The sequence below is a fragment of the Salvia hispanica genome, chromosome 2 (assembly GCF_023119035.1).
Source record: "Salvia hispanica cultivar TCC Black 2014 chromosome 2, UniMelb_Shisp_WGS_1.0, whole genome shotgun sequence".
Taxonomy (NCBI): Eukaryota; Viridiplantae; Streptophyta; class Magnoliopsida; order Lamiales; family Lamiaceae; genus Salvia; species Salvia hispanica.
This window is the reverse complement of record NC_062966.1, coordinates 1,157,025-1,174,846: the sequence shown is the minus strand read 5'-3', so window position 1 is coordinate 1,174,846 and position 17,822 is coordinate 1,157,025. Positions and strand designations below refer to the sequence as shown.

At 36.8% G+C, this 17,822-nt stretch overlaps 2 protein-coding genes across 2 annotated transcripts; one reads left to right on the top strand and one right to left on the bottom strand.

Annotated features, from left to right (window-relative positions):
• The first annotated feature begins 8,499 nt into the window (after positions 1-8,499).
• Positions 8,500-11,621, top strand: LOC125203973 (putative late blight resistance protein homolog R1B-16). Its single transcript, XM_048102505.1, has 2 exons — positions 8,500-11,169; positions 11,252-11,621. Exon 1 carries the CDS (start codon positions 8,553-8,555, stop codon positions 11,148-11,150), a length of 2,598 nt encoding a protein of 865 aa, XP_047958462.1. The 5' UTR covers positions 8,500-8,552; the 3' UTR covers positions 11,151-11,169; positions 11,252-11,621.
• Positions 11,622-16,022: 4,401 nt separating this feature from the next.
• Positions 16,023-17,167, bottom strand: LOC125205113. Its single transcript, XM_048103929.1, has 2 exons — positions 16,864-17,167; positions 16,023-16,429 (listed from the first exon to the last, which is right to left on the bottom strand). Exons 1-2 carry the CDS (start codon positions 17,165-17,167, stop codon positions 16,023-16,025), a joined length of 711 nt encoding a protein of 236 aa, XP_047959886.1.
• Positions 17,168-17,822: the final 655 nt, after the last annotated feature.

Genomic DNA, 17,822 nt, shown 5'->3' with positions numbered 1-17,822 from the left:
CGAATCAAGTAGGGGGAATTCTATATATTGTAGAATTCCCATAGATCGAGTCATTGAGAATTAAAGTAATAAAAGCACTTTTTCTCTATCTTTGGCGTTCTCAAACCCTAGCCTCATGTTAGGGTTGGATTCTTGGTTCTAGTTCACAAAAATTCCATTGATACGTGTGCTCGGAGACTGAGATAGGACTAGCATCCTATCAATAGCATTGTCAATATCGAATATTAATTGACTTTATAAAAGTGAAATGAGCGATTGCCGTAAAAAGTACACAACAGTCAACAGTGAAACAATTCTTGCTGCAAGCTGCCATCTTAAGAAATTGATACGAATATTTTGCTTTTGTAATTTTCAACAGGACCACTTTACTTTTGGTTTATATTTTTTTGATATGCAAATGAAACAAATTTAAAGCTCGACTGATGGTGGATTCGAACTCGAAATCTTCGGCTTCCGACATTATGAAAAATACATATATGCATGCGTATAAAAAAATATATATACATTTATCACAATTATTAAAAAAGAATATACATCAGCAAAACATATACCTATATTAAACTAATATACTATGCCTAATTAATAAATCGAATGATATTCTATGCCAAAAATATAGTATTACTACTCCCTCTGTTCTATAGTAGTAGAGACATTTTGCTATTTTGGTACGTCCCACAATAGTAGAGTCATTTTCTTTAGTAAAAGTCAGCATATTTTTTCTCACTTACTTTACTCTCTCTAACTTTATTCTTTCTTCATTTCTCTACCTTTTTCATTTCCTACTTTATTCTTCTTTTATTTAACTCGCTTAACACAATTTTTCTTAATCTTCGTGCCGGAAAAAATGCCCTCACTACTATGGAACGGATGGAGTACAATTTTGTAATAATATACTCCCTCTGTCCCAAGATAATTGAGTCGTATTTTTAATTGGTTTGTTCCAAGTTAGTTGAGTCATTTCCTATTTTGGTAAAAACTTTATTCCTTTACTCTCTCTACTTTAACCTTAAACAAACCAATTTCTTAAGTTCCGTGCCCAAAAGAAATACTCCAACTACCTTGGGAACAGAGGGAGTATATAATAAGTTTATTCTTAATTCACAAACCAAACTTTGATTATTTTAACCAAAATTAGAAATATTACTACAAAAAAAATTAACTTGTACCCATACACATACTACCCATACACATCATATTATTAGCAACTTAAACCATTACCATTAACACTTATAATGGACCATTATAATAATGTGGACTCCACTCTTCACTAACATTATTTCCACTATCCTTTCTCGCTCTTACTTTTCCCCTTATTTATTAAAACTCATGCCGAATCCAAAGTCCATACTCTTTGAGGACGGAGGGAGTATTTATCTTCGTATATATGACCAAAATCAAAATCATCCTGAAATTAAGCTGCCTAATGATTTTTTTTACTAAGTTTTGCATTGAACTTTTATAATCAGCTAACCAGACTATGAGTAGTGGATGAAAGTAGTAACACTAATTTAAAGTTGGAAACTAAGTCGTAGTCCCTCCGTCCCATAAGGTTATGCACTCTTTCTTTTATAGTCCATCCCACAAGAATATGCATTTTCTAATTTTAGAAAGTCTTTTCTTTCTAACAAGGTGAGACCCGTTCTCCACTAACAATACTTTTTAATTACTTTTTCTCTCTACCTCTATCTTACTTTACAAATTTTACATTAAAACTTATGATCCAATAACTCAGAAAATTTCTAGCGTATGTCTCACTTAGACATGCCAAGTTACATATCCAAACTCATATTCAATGACATTTGTAACTACAATCACCCACAACATACAAATTTCCATAGAAAAATGGACTTAGATCCGGATTTTACCATGTTTTATAATGATGAGACGGTCTCACGCAAATTTTAATGAAATTAAGTAGGCTCATATAATAGCTTATGTAATAGCCTAATTCGAGATTAGATGGAATATTTCTGATCAAAATTGAGACAGATAACAGAATTGAACAACTTTCTGGATGTAGGAGTGGCTCCACCTGAAAGTTCCAAGTTCGTATCCAACCAATGCCTTAAACTCAAAGTCGAGCTAGCTAGAGAGCAGCCATAAATAACAGCCAAACTAGATTGAAAAGACATCAAAATGGCAAAATTCAAGATTAGATGCAAGATTTCCAGTTCAAACTTTAGCCACAAACAGAAGACCATCTGAGAGTAAGAATACAAAACAAGATTTTCGTCTCCCAGCAAAAGTCTGTGATAAACACTGTACAAGTTTGGTTCTGGAGACTATACATATGAAATTATGGACTATATGATCTTCTAATCTGCTACTAATGAAATCAGGCATATATGTTATGCAATGGACACACTGTTCAATAGACCTTAGGATGTTCTTACGTGCTCAACAATAATTATGGATCTGTCATCCTCATTCTGCTGGAGAGACGCAACATATACTTACATGAACAAATACAAGATCCCAGAACAGCTTCAATCCATCTCATAGGCCCGGCCATGCACCTCCAGGTATGCTCTCACAGCTTCTTTTATGGCCAAATTGGGCACCAACTGAGATGGATGTAGTGTTTCACGGGTAATGGCCAATGGGGTCGAATTTACCCACCTAATCAATGGAAACTTTGAAGTCATATTCATTATTATGATGGCAATTATGATCCTGTGAGTTATGAGACGTGATAGTTACTAGCCTCCATGATGATTTGTGATGAAGATGTCTGCTTCTGGATGATCCCGACAATTTGTGACTAATAAGCTATTCGGTGATGTATCATGATACCCAAGAATATCAGGCAATACTCAAAGATCTGGCTAGGAGTGAAGATCATGGCAGAGGCAATGCCATCATCTGAAGTTCCATCCATAAGCATACTGAGGTATTGAAGAGTTCTCGTCTTGCTTGAGAAGCAAACGAGGCAATTCCTAAACATAAACACCAAAACATCGCCATTTTCTAAAACTTTGATGGGACAAATATCCATAAGATTCAAAAATCAAAACTGAAACCACAACCAAAACCACAATCAGTACTAAACTGGTACTCCACGGTCCAAGATTCCGTTACTCAGTATTCCTTCATCAACCAGATGACAACTTTATCGAACACGAACAAACACAATAACAATGTGATTTGATGTATTTATACGACTCTGTTGCAAAGTGTAGATTAATACTATTAACTAAAATGAGATTCAGGCAACAACCCACAATATATACACATGCTGGATTGACATATCATTCGGGCCTAGTGTACCCGAACACATAGAACACACGATAAAGAAGCCTTCTACACGAATACGACTAGATAACGACAAAACACAAAATATTATAGACAACATCCAAAATATATGCTAGCTAGGCCTAGCACATAGGGTGTATGTCGGGATGGACACGATAAGACCAAACACGAACACTACACGACAATGAAACCTTAGAACCCGAACATTACATGACAAACAAACCTTAGATTCCGAACACTACACAATAGACAAACATTAGAATCTGAACACAAATGTAGACTAATATTATAAACTAAAACGAGATCACATTCTCGAATCTGAAATTCTTGAGTGAGAAAAGGCTAGGAGTGAAAATATGGGTGAAATAGAAACCTGCTGCAGATCCATCCTTAAACATACCGACTTGTTGAAAAGTTCTTGCCTTGCTGGTGTAGTAGATGAGATCATGTCCCGCCAGAAACATCAAAATATCACCATCTTTAAAATGTTTAATCGAATAAAGATACATATCATCCAAATTAAAATCAAAACCCATAAAACTCAACTTGTACTCCATGGTCCAAGAATCCTCAACTTGGTATTCCTTTATCTTCCATATGACAATTTCACTTTCGTGTGTGTATCCACATTTCACCACACAAATCATACACACTCCAATAAATGTTTCCATTACATTCATCGCTTAGACCACAAAAGTCGAAACCAGGAGCAGCCCCGGCTTCAACACGCCTCCATGTTCCTGTTCCGAGGTGTATACATAACAAGAGTTGGTGCCGTTATTGATGCAGACGACCTTATATCGCCCACTTATTTTGCTCACACCGAATCCAAATTCCAACCAATGACCCGGGATGTAGTCCGCAGGAAACAGAGCTCCGTATATTCACGAGCAATCAGATTGCATATATAAACAGGAATACCTTTATTTGATAGTGGGTAGAGAAGAAGTAATCCATTAGCAGTGATACCTTGCATTGATGCTCTGTTTCCGTGAGGGATTTCCAAATCCATGAGCGGAATGTGGTGAAAATCATGGCTCTTCTCATCTTCATCTTCAATTTCGAAAATCGTGCACCAAGTTGAATCCATCGTCTTCTCTGTCAACAGGGCTAGGGCGGGTGGGGTTTATGATATCGGATTTGTGGAAATCGATTAAATTGAGCCATGGTTTGTAAACGAACTTGTTGATTGCGAGGCTTCGGATGGAGAGGCGTGAGAGGATGTTGATCGTGATTTCTGATGGTAAATATTCGAAGAAATCACGCTCCATTCCTGTATTCAAGCACACTGACGCTTACATGAATGAAGAAGATGAAGAAGAAGGGCAGAGCTTGTTTCGACGATTTCCACAAATCCGGCTTGGAAACGAAATGTTTTAGAATCAAACCCGGACTGACACGGACTTGCTGATTAAGAGGCTTCGGATGGAGAGACGTGAGAGGACGTTGGGGGTGATTTCTGACGGTAGATCTCCGAAGAAATCACACTCCATTAATGTACTCATATTTGGACTCAATCACACTGAAGAAGATGAAGACAGTAGGGTAGACATGGATTTGGGGCTTTTCATAACCTTTTAAATATTCTTTCGTTTTAATTATATACTCCCTCCGTCTGCCATTATGAGTCTTGTCATTAGGAGTCTCGTTCATGGGCGACACTAAATTTAAGAAATGTTAAAAAAAAGTAAGTGGAAAAAAATTAGTGGAATAAGGGTCTCACTTATATATATATTAGTTTTAAATAAAATGTGAGTGGAATGAGTTATTGGAATGTGGGATCCTATTACTTCCTTCGTCCCGGCTAAGATGACACATTGCTTAGCCGACACGGGATTTTAGGAGTTATTGATTAAAGTAGAGAGATAAAGAAAGATGGGTATTTTAATAGGAGTGAGAAAAAGTGGTTGAGTGTATTAATTGAAGAAAGAAAGTTACTAAAAAGGAAATGTGTCATCTTAGTTGGGACAAACAGAAAAGGAAAACGTGTCATCTTAAGCGGGATGGAGGGAGTACCATTTATGGTTAAAGTGAACCGGGACTCCTATTCGCAGACGGACTAAAATAAAAATACGGGACTCCTATTCGTGGACGGAGGGAGTATTTGAGTACCCAAATTTTATTTTTCTTCCAAACCGGTGAGGTGAATAGTTAATGTATTTGTAAAATACTAATAACGCAATTATTTTTTGGTTGATCATAGGTGTTTCGAATCCGCCTTTGGCAGAATCTAATTAATTTTGCTAGGCCAAGATTGCGGATTTGCACTATGGTCAATAAATGAAATCCTGTCAAGAATCAAAGCAAATCTCAACCCTTGAATCAATAGATTAGATGATTGTGATAACGAAGCCAAATCTTTTCCTTCTACTATGGGAAACGAAAATTACATTTTTCCTAATGCTTGGAGGAAACTTATTACTCCCTCCGTCCCGGATAATTCGTCCCAATTTTCCATTTCGGCCCGTCCCACATAATTTGTCCCACTTCACTTTTACCATTTTTGGTAGTGGGCCCCATATTCCACTAACTCATTCATGCTCACATTTTATTATAAAATTAATTTATAAAGGTAGGACCCACATTCCACTAACTTTTTCAACCCACTTTTCATTACAATTCTTAAAACCCGTGCCCGGTCAAAGTGACCCGAATTATCCGGAACGGAGGGAGTACCAAATTTAAATCTTTCTCAAGCTTATATATACCCCATAACCTCATTCATAGAATCCAACCCATCCATAACCCCCAAAAGGGGAGCCTTCATGGCTCCTCCCTCTCCATTCTACAACCCTAATTCCTTCATCCATCATTCCATCACCATTCTTGGAGATTGAAGCAAGGCAAGAGGAGCATGGAGACTTCAAGATTCATCCTTGGGTTTTGTTTGTTTATTTCATGTCTCGTACTTTAATTATTGTTTTAGTTCATCTGTCTATGGAATGCTAAACAATAGAATTTTGAGGTTTGATAGTATTTGACTTTTATGTAGTTCTTTTTATGTTTAATGTTCAGAACTCGTTTCCACTTGATTTTTCTTAAACTTTTGTTCGACTAATTGGCCGTTACCTTGATTATTGTCAATCTTTGATCGGTGATAGCTTTGATTGGTTTATCTTATATGTTCATACAATAATTGTGACATGAGTATTGATGCATGATAGGGAGAGATCGTGGTAAAACTTGAGTCGGATGAACGTAGAACTAATTAGAATAACTAAAGAGTCAGTGAAATCATTATACTTGAAATTCCTCAATTTGACTAATTCTATCTTCTTTGCATTGATTTTTGACATTGATCTGATCACATCCCTTTGTTTATATTACTAATTTGATCTTTACTCTAATTACTTTTATTAATAAATTAAAGTATTGATTAGATAGCGCGCTTAATTAAATCCCAAGATGTAATTAATTGTGACTTTAGCCATGAGTGTAATGGGGCCGAGGGCGTAGGATTTTGTGGACGCCCGACGCCAGATGACACAAATTGAAAGAAAAAGTAAAAATTGAAAGAAAAAGTAAGTACTTAGCAAAGCTCTAATTTAATTACTCTAAAAGAATTTTATAATATCCCTAAGAAACAACGAAGAATAAAACGAAAACATATGTAGGATGCATGCATTTAAAGTAGATGTTTTCTTGAGTATGAATAAGTATATTTTATTGTTTTCAAAAGGTTATATTGACGAGCAAGTTATAGTCGGAGTATGGAAATCCGAGTTAAGGATTTTAAACGCACGAGGTGAACTTTTCTATCCTACTTACTAATATGGATAAAATGTCAAATATTTTGAGGTGATATTTAGTTTTGCAAATGATGTTGTGTTGTCATATATGATTTGTTTTATGTGTATGAAGCCTATTTGTTTGGTTGGAACTTAAGAATCGAATTCTGGTATGAGTGAGGATGGTGTTCCTACTCGGATTAGTGTACACAAATAACCGTGGAAGGTGGCCACCTTTCACGACACAAAGATGAAGTAGTGGAGGGCGGGTGGAGAAAGATGTAGGTGACCGTGGGAGGGCACCATCTCCACGGCACTTGGTGTTCAGATACGACAGAAATACAGAAAGAACTTAGACTGATCCGTCGAACTTTAGCTCAAAGAGAATTTAGTAAGCTCGGGCCTTTTAAGAGAAAACTCTCGAGTATTACTATGACGGCATGACAATATTTTTAACGTATATGTGTATATTTCGACAATTTATTCACCGAGTATCTTTGTACTCAACACTGCATATATTTCTAAATGTGTAGGTTGAGAGGTGATGGTGGTGAATGCTGGGGTAGAGTTTATGATTTTCTTCTTATTTTAAGTAGAGGCTCCCAAAGGAGTATGTCTCTATAGTATTTATTCCGCTGCGTACTAAAGTTCTAGATAACATCGACTGTTCTCCTATACTATAATAATTATTTATTGAGAAGTAAGAATTCCATTCAATGGTGATTAAGAATTAGTTTCAAAATTGTTTGCCCCTTCATTTCTAAGTGAATATTCAGTCCTTGGTTATCCCCTTTCTGTTCCCCTCTTCTTATTTCCCACCCCTAGTCACGGTTTCTGGCTTTGCTGTCCATAGCAAAGTACAGTTGTGACATATAAAGAGAAAATAATTAAAGTATTGTTGGTAGTGTAATCTATGATGAAAAAGTTTTCGGAAAAAGAAATTGACTAATTTCAAGAGACGGACCAAAATGAAAAAAGTAGACTACTTTTTGGACGTATGAAATATATTAGCGGTGGGATTTTAAAGACTTAAAGATTCCACTTGAACTTCCGATTTATCGATTGGAGGGAAAACGTCTTACGAAATAAATTGTGCTTCATCATCATCTGGTCAACCCGCATGGTCTTCAAACAGGGGTGCAAGGAGAGGATGCTTCGTTTAATATTTCTTAGCTCATTCCGCGCTGGGGTACGTGACCCGGGAGAGCACGCCTTTTATGGAGGAATTTCAAAAAAATGTTAGGTAAATCACAAATGATAATATTAGAATAACATTGATATTATAAAATGTTAGGTGAATCATTTTCTAACATTATCATGTGCACACATATAATTAAAGTAACTTTAACCTATAATTATAATGCTAGCCACACTAGGTTCGCATATCAATAGTTGGACTAGTAATTAAAGTAACTTTAACCTAATAATTAAAGTAACTTTAACCTATAAAAAATTAGTGTACATGTGTATCCGACAAATATAGCATCTTTTGTTGATTTTAAGAACGCTGCACACGCGTTCTTCGTCCAATACACGATTGGTTGTTACCTTATTTTCATTCACTTGTTAATCATGTCTGCTTATGGAGCTCTGGTTTCTCTTATGAATATCATAGATACCCTCGAGAAACATCCTTCCCCTCCCATTTCTATCAACGAAAAACAAGTTCAAACTCTCACTCAAAACATTACCTTCTTGCAGGAGTTTCTTGATGGCTATATTTCCCCTTTTGCTGATAGCCACAAAGCGTATCCATTGGAGCGTCGCATTGCTGATGCAGTTTACGCGGCTGAGGATGTTATCGAATCCCATATTGTGGATCAAATTCACAGTGGATCCACAATCGTTGCAGATCATGAATTCTATCACAATCTACAGAAAGTGATAGAAGAAATGGATTTGATTAACAAAGAGGTGAAGAGCATTGCAGTTGAAGCTCAGACCAAGCAGAAGCCCGTTGCTGCCTTGTCGGCATCTTCTCCCACTGTGAAAGAAAACGTGATCGTGGGCTCTGAAGAAGTGTTTTTTGAAGTTCTAGATAAGCTCGCTGGAAATCAACTCAACCTCCAAATCATCCCCATCACAGGGATGGGTGGCATTGGTAAGACCACTCTTGCCATGAATCTATTTGAGAATGCACTTGTTAAGGAACGGTTTAATATTCGTGCTTGGACTACAATTTCTCAAACTTATAATGTTAGAGAAACACTTAGAGAAGTTCTTTTTCGAGCAAGTGGACGAGATTCAAGTAGTGATTTGAGTGAGGATAAATTGGGACAAAATTTATACCAGTTTTTGTTCGGTAGGAGGTATCTCATAATAATGGATGATATGTGGAGCATAAAGGTGTGGGAGAAGATAAAATTTTTCTTTCCTGATAACCAAAATGGGAGTCGAATAATCGTAACAACTAGGCTGTCGGACTTGAGTTCTCAGTTGAACGAGTCTTGTATAGTTGCCATGAAATTTCTAGATAAGGCTAGTAGTTGGGATTTATTTTGTAAGACCGTGTTCGGGAAAGAAAGTTGTCCAATTGAGTTGGAGAAGATTGGAAAGAATGTTGTAGCAAATTGTAAAGGACTTCCTTTATCAATTGCTACAATAGGAGGTCTTTTGGCAAAATCTGAACGCACAAAAGAATGTTGGGAGCGTATAGAGCAAAATTTAAATTCAATTGTTATTAACAGTAATGATGGATTTTGCTTGAAAATATTGTGGATGAGTTATATCTTTCTGCCGAACTATTTAAAGCCATGTTTTTTGTATATGGGTGTTTTTAAGGAAGATTACCGTATTCGTGTGTCAATGCTTGAGAAGTTATGGGTTTCTGAAGGATTTTTAAAACCAAGGAGTGGAAAATGTTTGGAAACACTTGCACGAGAGTATTTTATGGAGTTGGTTGATCGAAATCTTGTTTTAGTTGATGAATTGGGGTCTACTGGAAACGTTAAGTTTTGTAAAATTCATGATTTGTTGAGAGATTTGTGTTTAAAAGAAGCTGAAAGGGGAAGATTTTACCATTTCATAAGAGATGGTCCTCCGGCCATTTATTATTTCATAACAGATGGTCCACCAGCCATTAGCGAACGTCGAGTCGTTCTTAAAACAGGATGGTTGTTTGGATCTTTGTCACATACTCGTTCCATAATATGTGATTATGACAAAAGAGCAAGTGATGATGAGAAAGTTCTGCCATCTCGCGATCTTAGATTGTTGAGGACATTCAGGGCAGATGTTTCTAGGGGGCATTTGTATAAGAATAATGCTTATTTCCTAGAAAATGTGCTTGAATTGGTGAACTCACGGTACCTTGCTATTTGTGCTCATAGTGAGTCCAGATTCTCTAGTTCAATTGATCTCCTTTGGAATCTGCAGACATTGATTATTTATTCATCTTATTTGAAATATTGTCATGTACCAAATGAAATTTGGAAACTGCATCAACTTCGGCATCTTGAATTTGTGGAGAACGAATTGATTCTCCCAAATCCTCCTAGTGACGATAGTGACATTGTCATTATGGAGAATCTGCAAACACTCAAAGGAGTTTTGGATTTGTTATTGAATGAGGAGGTGGTTAAAAGAATTCCCAATGTGAAGAAATTGCATTTAACATACTATTCGGATGAAATGGAGGGTGAAAGCTGCCTGAGCTATCTTCAATGCTTCAGTAAATTGGAAAACTTATATTGCTGCACCTTTATGCAAACTGGTGACTTTTTGCTGAGGATTAATTTTCCCAACTCCATCAAGAAATTGGTTGTTGCAAACCTTTCTGGCACAAAGTCGGAAGACACATTGCCTAAAATAGGTTCGTTACCTCTTCTTGAGAAGCTCATATTAAGAAATGGTGTCTTCAGAACCGGCAAATGGGAAACAATTGAAGGCCAGTTCCAGAAGCTCAAGTTTCTTAAGTTGTCGTATTGTGAAGGTCTAGTAAATTGGATTGTGTCAGACAGCTCCCACTTTCCACTTCTCCACAAGCTTAGTCTCGATCATTTATCCGAACTCGAGGAAATCCCATCTGAAGTTGGAGAAATAGCAACGCTGAAATCGATTTCATTGATTAGGTGCAGTGAAGCAGCTGTGGCGTCAGCGAAAAAGATAGTAGAAGAACGTGAGGATCTATATGGAGAGCAATTAGACCTTCGTGTGGATCATATTTGGTAAACATTAGACTGCAAAAGAGGTAATAAACATGCATTTATGTAATTTGTTTTCAATCTTTTTTGCATTTGATAAACATACATATGAGCTCATATTTCTGTCAGTGTTGTTTGCTTGCTCTCATTGTGGAGCTGAGTGAGGCCGGAGCCACGAGGGACGGAGAAGAGGGAGAATGGACTGAGATTGGTGGCGCGGTGGAGGGAGTCGGCGGCGGCTGAGGGAGATTCCATCATGCTCTCGTGAAAGCTCTTCAGATGAAAGCTTCCAGTAGCGTTTGAGTCGTGACCGAATGATCCAGAACCTTACCTGCGAGAACACGAAGACGATGTTGAATTGAGTGCCACATATATGCTTCAGATAATCAATAACTTCAATATGCTGTTACATTAGGACAAAAATCAAGTTAATTCAGAATTGATATGCAGCCAAACAGGAGAAAATTATGCTGTATATTTAAGAAAACTATGCTCATCAGGCGTAGCCACCACAATATCAACACCTCTGTCTAAGTCTTTAAACTGAGGCCCTTTTGGTGCACCCCCATATACACACTGTTATTAAATAAACAAATGGCAGCTGATTCAGCATGAAGCAGATAAATAAGGAAAAATCACAACATTCACATATACAATCAATGAAGAAACCCCAAAAGGAAAGCAAAATCTCATGCCAACACAAAGTCCTCTGTCAATGTCAAAACGAAATGACTTCTAAAGATATATGCAGAAATAGAATACAAGAAATAATGCACTATTGCTCCAAACAGGAGTGGCTAGTCATGAACTCATCCAAGTTTCCAAGGAAAGAAGAAGAATAAGCATCCTCTAGTGAAATCAGGAAATAGTATTTGCTGATGTGATCAAGAGTGAGAGTGTAATTCCTCTCCTCTTCTGACCAAAGGCCAGGTTATAACTTATAAATCACCAAGAATGTAATTCCTCAGAGCAACTTACGAAGCCCTTCACATGAACTGAAGAACCTACAAGAGCACTCAACTAACAAGTCCCTGGAGCAAATAGAAAGTTTAAATGGAAAAAAGTGTAATCATTCGTTCTCTAACTCCTCACAGGATCTCTAGTTGCACATGATCATATCAAAAAACTATTTGATTACACAGTTCTGATTCATACAGAGTGAGATATATACACATACTCATACAAAATACACCATTACTAGCTAAAACCTCTGCACTTGATACAGCTAAACTCATAAACAGCACACATACACTTGGGAGATTTCGTAAAATAGTATCCTCATAAACAACATTCGCTAAAAATATACAATAGTTTCCCTAATCTTACTTCATAATTAAGAACATGAACCCAAGCCTGCATGCATCAATTAACATAAACGCCTTACAAATTCGATATTAAATTCCAACTCGAGAAGCTGCCACACTCAGATACAGAAGAAATTAAATGTTTCCATTCGACTTGTAAAAACTGATAAACCAAACATATACAAACAAAGATACCAAACAAAGCATAGGATATTTATCTACAATCTGTATTTATGCTCTAGCTAAAACTACTAAGACTCACGCTTATTCGCATGCTCACCACAGCTAACACTCGCTTACCTCTAACTAACTAACCGCCACAAAATATCTTCCAACGGCTAGCGACACCTAATCCTCCAACGGTCATTTTCTTCCAAATGTTGAGCTACTCTGCTTCAGCTATTCCAGCACGAATATCCTAATAGATATTTTGCGGATTTTACAACCAGTTTGAAAGGTAGAAACTTCAGCTTACAAATTCGAGCAAGATATAACATATGATTAATAAAGTCAGCAGAAAGAAAGCATGCCAGGCTCTGTTATTTCATCTTCTGAAGCAGCCATATTACAGGTAACTCTCTGAAAAATCTGTTGCTCTTCAATTGGGGTATCCATAAGCTCCAGTATGAAGATGCTAGATCTTGTAACTCAGTAGTATTACTTTAAAAAGAACCCGTTTTCGGATGTGTTTTTAGGACTGCGGTGATTAGCGGGCTTGTTCGTAATCAGCTGAGTTTTCGAGGAATGGTGATGTTTAAGGAAATTATTTTAGCTAGTGTTTTGCCTATCGATATTACTCTTACTTCTGTGGTGAAGGGGTGTTTCAAATTGGGGGATTTTGGATTGGGGATGAGTGTTTTGGGGTTAATTCTGAAGCTTGGTTTTGAGGGACACGTTGAATTTACGAGGAAGACGTTTGATATGATGGAAGTGAAGGATGCTTTTTCGGGGACGACGATGCTGGACATGTATGTTGAGATGGGGGATATGGGAGAGGCGCGACGTGCTTTTGATTGTTTCGTGGACTGCAAGGCTGTTCAAAGAGATGGTTCGTTGTGGCTTCAAACCGAATATTGTTGGAATTTTGGGCTTCCGCATGACTAATTTAATGTGTATGGTTATCTTTCAGTTGCCCAATTAAAGTGATTCAATAAAGATTAAGGTTTGGGCTAAAGTATATTTCATTGTTATGGAAATAAGTGTAGATACCATGAAGTGATTTTCTATTTGACGAGGGACCGAATAGAAAATAAAAGCGTTTATATTTAATATAAATATAAGCTATGGTTATGGCCCAGACTTCAGAAGAACATTCGATATGTCTGTATTCTCTCGGCGGACTATTGCAAAGAATGTCTCTGATCGTTTGGAAGATCCATAGCCCTGCAAAGTAATTCCGCCGTTCAATTCGTTATGGATCAATGTACGATTCCGCTCTATAGTTTATACTCCTTCTTCGTTATTCTCGGTTAATCATCATAGAGAGCTTTATGTAATTGTACATTCAATTATTCCAACAAATGGTATCAGAGCCACTCGATTGATGATTCTCTAAGAATTGGAAAAGGGGAATTAAGTTTTACGCTCTTATTGTGTATTAAATCCATAAAATTTAGTTTTCGTATTTTATGGATCTGGTTGAATATTCTGTTCTGGATTGTTTTATTAATTCCAGTAATACAAAACCTGGAATTGAATTTTATGTTTCCTATTAAAAGTACACGGCGGCGTCGAAATTTATTTTGCAATATTAGGTTACTGTGTATATGGAATGAGAGGAGTGATCAATGTCTAACTAATTTTAAGTGTATAACAAAGAATAAATCTCAACCATACAATATGCCAATCCAAAGGCCAAAAATAAAGGCAACAAACCTTTCATATTTAATTAACAAAAAGAATAAGGGCATTATTTGAAACCAAATTTTATGGTGGAATCATTCAATCTCACCCAGAATTGCTCACGCAAAATCAAACTTGGCGACACCCTTCTCCGCTCCGCCACCGCTCGCAGCACCGGCAGACCTCCATGCCCGTGCCTTCGCCTCCTCCTGCTCCTCTTCCGCCTCCTGCAACTTCATATCCCTCTCATCCATCACCGCCAGCCACTAAGAGGTCTCCGACACCGTCGATCTGGAGCTGCGTTGTAACAACAGTAGAACTCCTCTCTTCCTCGAGAAATTCCATCGCGTCAACAAGACGTAGCAAGACTCATGCTGATTTGTTGCAATCTTCATCGTTTACGCTTACGCTCAGCAATGTCCATTGTTAATTGCAAAATCTTCATTACAAGAGCTGATTTCTCCATCTCACTTGTGGATTTCGCAATCTACTATATCTGTATATCATCTCTTTTCTCCATCGTCAATTGTCGATTCCAAGATCTACTAATTCAATATCTCATCACAATAGTTGAATTCACCATCTCATGAATTGAATTATCAGATGATCAAAGACGGTTCACTTTAAGATAGAAATAGTTCATTGTACTTCACTAAAATATCAAACATCATATTTAATTCAATATAAACAGCATTTCACTATAAATATTATATGGATCACTATATGTTCAATATACTTCACAGAAATGAAAAAATATTAGACTATAAGACATGCAAAATTTACTTCACTATATGCACAACATACATCACTATATACTCATTATACATTATAAAACATGCATAATATACTTCACTATAAGCACAATATACATACATCACTTTATATGTGTTCATTTTACTGCTTACAAGCCCAACATCATAATTGATATGTATATATTACTGCTTACTTCACTGAAATTATAAAATAGTGCACTATAAGCATGCATCGCAAAAACATCACTCTAACCATGAAATACTTCACTCTTTGCACGTTTTACTTCACTGAAATAAAAAAAAACAATGCTCTATAAGCATGGATCACAAACACTTTACTCTAAGCACGTTTTTACTTCACTGAGATAAAAAACAATGCACTATAAGCATGCATCACAAACACTTCACTCTAATCATGAAATAATTCACTCTAAGCACGTTGTACTTCACTAAAATTAAAAAACAGAGCACTATAAGCATGCATCACAAACACTTCACTCTAACCATGAAATACTTCACTCTAAGTACGTTTTACTTCTCTGAAATGAAAACAGAGCAATATAAGCATGGATCATAAACATAGCAATATGTGTTTGTTTCACTGCTTACAAGTCTTTAGTTCACTTATTACATGTTTTGGTTCATTTATAGTGAATATATACTTACCGTGAAGTTGAAATACTATATATTGTAGTAACTCTAATGTAGAGTGATGTAAAACTGCTTTATAGTTACAAACACGATCCTTAAAAATTTTTTGGTAAACATTTGAATATGCTCTATAGGAAAGTAAATATGCTTTATAGTGAAGTAAATATTGATTATAGTGAATTGTTTTCCATATCATTGAAGTATATTGAGCGTGCAATGATGTATATTGTGTCCGGTGTCGATCGACATGATAAGGCCAAAACCCGAACAGTAAATGACAAAGACGACTTATAACCCAAAAAATACACCACAAACAAACCTTCCACACACAAACACACAAATGTGGACTAACTAAAATGAGATCACATTCTCGAATACAAAATTCTTGAGGGAGAAAAGGCTAGGAGTGAAAATCATGGCACTAACTTTATCCTTCGCAGTTGCATCCTTAAACATACCGACTTGTTGAATAGTTCTTGTCTTGTTGGAGTAGTAGATGAGCCACTTTTCGTACAGCAGCATCAAAACGTCACCATCTTTAAAAAGTTTAATTGGTTTAACACACATATAATTCCAATCAAAACCAGAAGGCCAATCTAAATCAAAACCATTACTACCTATCTTGTACAATATGGTCCAAGACTCCTCGACATGGTATTCCTTCATCAACCATATGACAATTTCATCTTCCCATGTGTATGAATAACACAGGCAGTCCATCAAAGCAGATAACTCCCCGATTACATAGTCACGTCCATCTACAGGAGGAAGCGGAGGAGAGAAGATGTCAAAACATTCGTTTCAAGATCAAAACCAATAACCCATAAGGTATGAGCCAATTCATGTTCTCCTCCTATCCAATGAAGGATGCCATTAAAAACAATGTATCCAGCTGAATAGAATCCGAGACGAGGAGTAGCGCCGGCTTCAACGCGCCTCCATGTTCCTGTTCTAAGGGTGTATACATGACGACAAGAATCGGATCCCACATCTACAAGCACCTTATATTGCCCGCTAATTTAGCTCATTCCATATCCAAAACTTAGCATATCGTCATCGTCATCATCTAAAATGTATTCCTCAGGGCACCAGAGCTCGATATATTGACGAGTGATTGGATTGCATATAAAAAGAGGAATTTGAGGACTCCCTAACTGTGAGTATATATGAAGCAATCCATTTGCAGCCATACCTGCCAGTGGTTCTGATTTTTCGTCTCTAATTTCGAAATGTATGAGCTGAATGTAGTGAAGATCGCGGATTTCTAGATCGGCTTCTTCTTCGTCTTCAATTTCGAAAATTGAGCACCGAGTTGAGCTCATCTGCTGCAAAAGAGCTAGAGCGGGTGGGATTTTGAATTCGAAATCGTCGGAATCGAGCAGATTGAGCCATCGTTTGCAAACGCACTTGCTCAATGCAATGCTTCGGAGAGGGAGGCGTGAGAGGATTTCGGTGATGATTTCAGATGGCAGATTTCTGAAGAAAATACGCTCCATTATAATGGTTGAAATGGAATAGTTGAAGAAGAATAAGAAGAAGCAGCGGCGTACATTCTGTTCTAAATAAGAATTAGGGATTCTTCTGCTATAGTGATTTCGTCATTTATTACTCTTACTGTTTTGTTAAAAATGTAATTAGATGTTTCATATAATAGAATTAGGTCTTCTTCTCATTAATTTAATTTCTACTGTTTTTTATTTTAATTTTCAAAGTTAAGATATATTTTGTACTCTAAATTTTAAGGCGACATCGTTATTTAAATTCTGAAAAAAGCAGAAAAATTTAGGGTGCCAAAAGGGTAAAGGCAAGCGACGAGATGATGGGTAATTGAGCTCCTTATGTCTTGTTTGGGCCTAACCCGAACATGTCGCCGCTGTAGACACTAATGCTGCTTACGTTATGCTTAACCGGGCAATGCTTGTAAGCACGATGCTCAACCTCAAAATGCTAAGCAAGCACACAATCCAGCATAATGCATTAAAAAACGCACAAAGTTAATTCGATGATTGAGCATACTCGACCTCTCAAAGTTACTTAGTTGTAAATTTGGAATTATTTATTCTTATCGTTCGTATGCAAATAAAGAAAATGGAAACATTAAAGCTTATAGCTAATGATGTTCTATGAATGAGCTTTGCCGATCGCGGTAAA